The following is a 5,507-nucleotide window of genomic DNA, read 5'->3' as shown; positions in this document are numbered from 1 at the left end:
ATGGGCAGTGGGATGGGCTCAGCTGGCCTGGACACTCTGCTTCTCTGCATGATGATTGGATGATCTGTCTGAGGCTGGATCCCTTTTTTATTAAGAGCGAAATGAGCAAATCAGCTATCTTGTCGTGTTAACATTTGCGATGGGCATTTTTTTAATTTTCATTCCATTGTCCTGAGTTGAACCGGAAAGTTTCATATTGGTGCTGGCGACACTTGCTTTGTTAAAAATGACGGTCGAAAAATCGAGCTTCCATTTCTGGTGTTTTTTTTCTTTTGTAACTACTTGTGTTTGGAGACTTGATTCAGTAGTTTCTTTCCCTATCGAGCAGCGTGTGCTGCTGAACCCCTCCACCATTACAAAGTACTCACAAGTGGACACAGTTTGAGCTTCCCTTTATTGGAGGAACAGCATCTGCCACTGATAGCTACACACACGCCTATATACAGTATATACAGTAGTATGAGAAAGTATCTGAACCTTTTGGGAATTCTCAGATTTCTGCATAAAATCACCATCAAATGTGATCTGATCTTTGTCAAAATCACACAGATGTAAAAACTGTCTGCTTTAACTAAAACCACCCAAACATTTATAGGTTTTCATATTTTTAATGAGGATAGTATGCAAACAATGACAGAAGGAGGGGAAATGGGTAAGTTAACCATCACAATTAACATTTTGTGGCCCCCCCTTTGGCAGCAATAACTTCAACCAGACGCTTCCTGTAGCTGCAGATCAGTCTGGCACATCGATCAGGACTAATCTTGGCCCATTCATCTCTACAAAACTGCTGTGGTTCAGTCAGATTCCTGGGATGTCTGGAATGAATCGCTGTCTTTAGGTCATGCCACAGCATCTCAATGGGGTTCAATTCTGGACTCCACTCCAGAACGTGTATTTTGTTCTTCTGAAACCATTCTGAAGTTGAGTTACTTCTGGGTTTTGGATCATTGTCTTGTTGCAGCATCCATCCTCTTTTTAGCTTTAACTGTCTGACAGACGGCCTCAGGTTTTCCTGCAGAACATCCTGATGAACTTTTGAATTCATTCTTCCATTAATGATTGCAATCTGTCCAGGCCCTGAGGCAGCAAAAAGCCCCAAATTATGATGCGCCCTCCACCATGCTTCACGGTGTTGATGTTGGTGAGCTGTTCCATTTGTTCTCCACACATGACGTTTTGTGTTACTCCCAAACAATTCAACTTTGGTTTCATCAGTCCACAAAATATTTTGCCAAAACCTCTGTGGAGTGCCTTTTTGCGAACATTAAACGAGCAACAATGATTTTTTTTATTTATTTATTTTTTTTTTTTAGACAGCAGTGGCTTCCTTCATGGAATCATCCCATGAATACCTTTCTTGGCCATAGTTTTACATATAGTGTATGTGTGCACAGAGATAGTGGACTATGCCTGTGGTTTCTGTAAGTCTTTTGCAGACACTAGAGAGTAATAGAATACACCTTGTGTCAAGTAGGGTTCATGCCCCCGATGATTTATGACTTTGACCTCTGTGACCCCGCCCCCTTTGATTGTAGTCCTTTGATCTCTATTGATGATGACAGATGATTGATGACCCCTCCCCCCTTTCTCCTTTGATCGTGGTCCTTTGATCTCTATTGGTGCTGACAGGTGATTGATGACCCCCCCCCCCTTTATCCCTTTGATCGTAGTCCTTTGATCTCTATTGGTGCTGACAGATGATTAATGACCCCAGCCCCCCCTTTACCCCTTTGATCGTAGTCCTTTGATCTCTATTGGTGCTGACAGATGATTAATGACCCCCGCCCCCGGACCCCTTTTGATCGTAGTCCTTTGATCTATGTTGGTATGATGTCATTGATGTGGTTTTGGTCATGGCAGATGTTTAACAACTTTGAAGTTTAGCGCATGCATGCTAGGCGTGTTATGGGTTATGTCCGTACATGTCCCCCCTAGAAAAAAACGTAGTGTGTGGAGGGGGCGTGTTTAGCGCATGCGTGCTAATGCGTGTTCCGGGGACATGTCCGTACATGTGAATCGGAAGTAGTAGGGCGTGTTTAGCGCGTGCGTGCTAATGCGTGTTCCGGGGACATGTCCGTACATGTCCTAACGAAGAATCGGAAGTAGTAGGGCGTGGCTAGCGCCTGGGCTAGTCGTAGCCAAAGCGAGCTAACCGGCATTCTCAACAAGCTACCGTGAGGGGAGCCATGATTAACGAGACGTGTGTTAACATTAGCCCTCAGCTGGTGAAGACTGCTTTTTACCAGGTTGGTCACATTATATGAAATTATTGATCATTTAGTGAAAGGAACAGCATCATAAAACATAATATCCTCTTACTTGTTAATTTTTAAACCTAACTTAACCTAACCTAACCTATTGAACTCGCCTAAGTATCCTTGAGCAAGGTACTGAATCCCTCAATGCTCCTGGTGACGCAACACCAGTAGGTAGATGGCAATGTAGTGTATGCCATGAAGTCTATTCTTTTTAGACTAATAATGACTCAAAATGAGCTCCAAAATGTAATGCTACTGGAAGGAATCTCAAGTCTGTACAGAAAAATGGTTGAAGCATGACGCAGTCCTGCAGATGTTATTCCTATTGCATGATAGTTTACGCGGACCTGTGTATCAGTGGGGGGAGACGCTGCAAAAACGCGGCATTTTTCAACAAATGTATGTCTACACACATATACAGATCTCATGTTTGTGTTAAGATGGGTATCTGTGCAATCTCAAAGGCGTTATCAGTGGAGAGAAACGAAGCATTTTTTTCAACAAATGTATGTCCACTCAGCAAAATGCAGAGCCCCATGTTCATTTAAAGATCAAGGTCATAAAACATTTTAAAAATCAAAAACTACAAAATACGATTACGTAAAAATGGGTGGGGAAAACCCTATAAATTCGCTATCTCCTCGCCTTCTTCGTTGTCCGTTCAACATACCTGATACCAAATGGCCAGAGGTGAGTTCCAACTCATTTTCATGATGTTAATATTGGCACTTTATGAAGATGTAGCTATTGATAACAAAAGCTTCTTTGCTTTATATTCACAGAGGTTAAAGAAATCAACATTTCAAACTATGGTATGTAGACCTTTTTTCTTTCTGTTTAAATGTATGCATTTTTAGTACAAAATTCCCCCATACACCAGAGTTGGACCTAAGGTCTGATGCGGAGGACACTGAATTGACACATCACGCGTCGACACCGGCTTCTTCGCCATCCCTACTATGGGACCTTGGTGATTCGGAGGCTGATCTTAATTATTCTTCGCAATCGACTTCGGATAACGACATACAGCCGCACGACTGGCGTAGGCCATTATCGCGATCAAGTGAGGAGGACAGTGGCTATTATTCACAATCTAATGGCCTATCCACTCCACCAAGAGGTATGCTTTTTTTTCTAAAACCAAATTATTCATTAGAACGAAATGTAAACTGTGTTTTATCATTTTTCTAAACAGCAGCAACAGCATACTTAGCAGGTGAGAATTTCAATATTTTCCCCATCGATTATCCAATACTTAACCTTATAACATTTCTATAAATTCATATTACAGATGCCTCTACACAAACTGACATATTCATTAAATCAGAAGGTAAGCCTTTTTTTTTTCTAAAACAAATTATTCATTTACAAGGAAATGTGTTTTATCATTTTTTTAAGCTGTCGATGAGCCAGCCATCTTAGTTGGTGAGAATTTTATATTTACCCCCTCGGTGATTCGATACGCACCACCAGCGCAGGTGTTAGTTGCGGGTAAGAATATTTTATTATATATTTTCCCCTCTGTTATGTTCTACATGTCCTATTAATTATAAAATCCCCCTCTATTTGTAGATGCAACTGCGCAGATTGATGAGTTATTCATTCAACCAAACGGTAAGTGACAGTTTTTTTTTAATGATGAAATGTGTTTTATCATTTATTTATATATTTTTTATTTTTTTTAAGCCGCCCCAAAACCTGCAATAGTTGCGGGTAAGAATATTTTATTATATATTTTCCCCTCTGTTATGTTCTACATGTCCTATTAATTATAAAATTTCTCTCTATTTGTAGATGCAACTGCGCAGATTGATGAGTTATTCATTCAACCAAACGGTAAGTGACAGTTTTTTTTAAAATGATGAAATGTATTTTATCATTTATTTATATATTTTTTATTTTTTTAAGCTGCCCCAAAACCTGCAATAGTTGTGGGTAAGAATATTTTATTATATATTTTCCCTCTATTATGTTCTACATGTCCTATTAATTATAAAATTCCCCTCTATTTGTAGATGCAACTGCGCAGATTGATGGGTTATTCATTCAACCAAACGGTAAGAGACAGTTTTTTTTAATGATGAAAATGAAATTCAATAGTATAGTGAGAAAAATGTCCACATTTCCTAACGCACTTGTTAAGGAAGGAGAAAGACGTGAGGGTGTGGGTGTGTGTGGGGGCATGTGTGTGTGTGTGTGTGTGTGTGTGTGTGTGTGTGTGTGTGTGTGTGTGTGTGTGTGTGTGCTCACATGTTAAGGAAGGAGAAAAAGAAAGAGGAGGGATGTGCGTGCGTGCGTGCGTGTGTGTGTATGTGCGCACACATTCCAAGATGGGAACGCTACGCAGACCAAGAAAAAGGCGAGGGGAACGCTTACTGCAGCGCTTTAAATAAAAAAATGCAAAACATTGTGTGATTCTTATTTAATCTACCTGTTATTAAGCTGTATGTTGCCCTTAATAATGATTTTGTATTGAATATGTATTCACTTTTTATTAATCTACCCTTAATGAAATTATCATTTATTTATATATTTTTTATTTTTTCTTAAGCCGCCCCAGCGCATGTGTTAGTTGCGGGTAAGAATATTTTATTATATATTTTCCCTCTATTATGTTCTACATGTCCTATTAATTATAAAATTCCCCTCTATTTGTAGATGCAACTGCGCAGATTGATGAGTTATTCGTTCAACCAAACGGTAAGAGACAGTGTTTTTTTAATGATGAAAATGAAATTCAATAGTATAGTGAGAAAAACGTCCACATTTCCTAGCGCACATGTTAAGGAAGGAGAAAAAGAAAGAGGAGGGATGTGCGTGTGTGCGTGCGTGTGTGTGTATGTGCGCACACATTCCAAGATGGGAACGCTACGCAGACCAAGAAAAAGGCGAGGGGAACGCTTACTGCAGTGCTTTGAATAAAAAAATGCAAAACATTGTGTGATTCTTATTTAATCTACCTGTTATTAAGCTGTATGTTGACCTTAATAATGAATTTATATATTTTATTAATCTATCCTTATTGAACGTATATGTCATACTTCATAATGAAAATGTAATGAATTTGTACAATTGCAAGCTGATATGTGTTTCTTAACTTTGCAGTTATAATTCCACGTCTCATCAGGAGCGGGCCGCATGAGCTTCCTCGGGAACCTGGCACCCCGTTTGGATTCATTATTGACGAAGCGAGAGGTCGATATTATTCATATTATTTTGTCTGATTTGCTATCCTGATTAAAAATG

The 5,507-nt window shown here is 39.4% G+C and overlaps 1 protein-coding gene across 3 annotated transcripts; it reads left to right on the top strand.

The window, feature by feature from the left end:
* The first annotated feature begins 1,993 nt into the window (after positions 1-1,993).
* LOC130926708 (uncharacterized) lies at positions 1,994-5,507 on the top strand. 3 transcript variants are annotated; one of them, XM_057851812.1, is made up of 14 exons: positions 1,994-2,951; positions 3,044-3,073; positions 3,142-3,381; positions 3,460-3,477; positions 3,553-3,591; positions 3,660-3,752; positions 3,834-3,875; positions 3,948-3,974; positions 4,056-4,097; positions 4,170-4,196; positions 4,277-4,318; positions 4,813-4,839; positions 4,920-4,961; positions 5,367-5,507. In XM_057851812.1, exons 1-14 carry the CDS (start codon positions 2,942-2,944, stop codon positions 5,483-5,485), a joined length of 798 nt encoding a protein of 265 aa, XP_057707795.1. In that variant the 5' UTR covers positions 1,994-2,941; the 3' UTR covers positions 5,486-5,507. The 3 variants fall into 3 exon arrangements, with proteins under 3 accessions (XP_057707795.1, XP_057707789.1, XP_057707805.1); XM_057851806.1 differs by having other exon boundaries at positions 3,457-3,477; XM_057851822.1 differs by lacking the exons at positions 4,056-4,097; positions 4,170-4,196 and having other exon boundaries at positions 3,457-3,477.

This window comes from Corythoichthys intestinalis, chromosome 1 (assembly GCF_030265065.1).
Source record: "Corythoichthys intestinalis isolate RoL2023-P3 chromosome 1, ASM3026506v1, whole genome shotgun sequence".
Lineage (NCBI taxonomy): Eukaryota > Metazoa > Chordata > Actinopteri > Syngnathiformes > Syngnathidae > Corythoichthys > Corythoichthys intestinalis.
This window is presented reverse-complemented; position numbering and strand designations above follow the sequence as displayed.

Coding starts and splice junctions, on each gene's coding strand:
- LOC130926708 (XM_057851806.1), top strand. Junction 3,382..3,456: donor CCTATCCACTCCACCAAGAG/GTATGCTTTTTT, acceptor TTTTCTAAACAG/CAGCAACAGCATACTTAGCA. Junction 4,962..5,366: donor GTTATTCGTTCAACCAAACG/GTAAGAGACAGT, acceptor TTAACTTTGCAG/TTATAATTCCACGTCTCATC.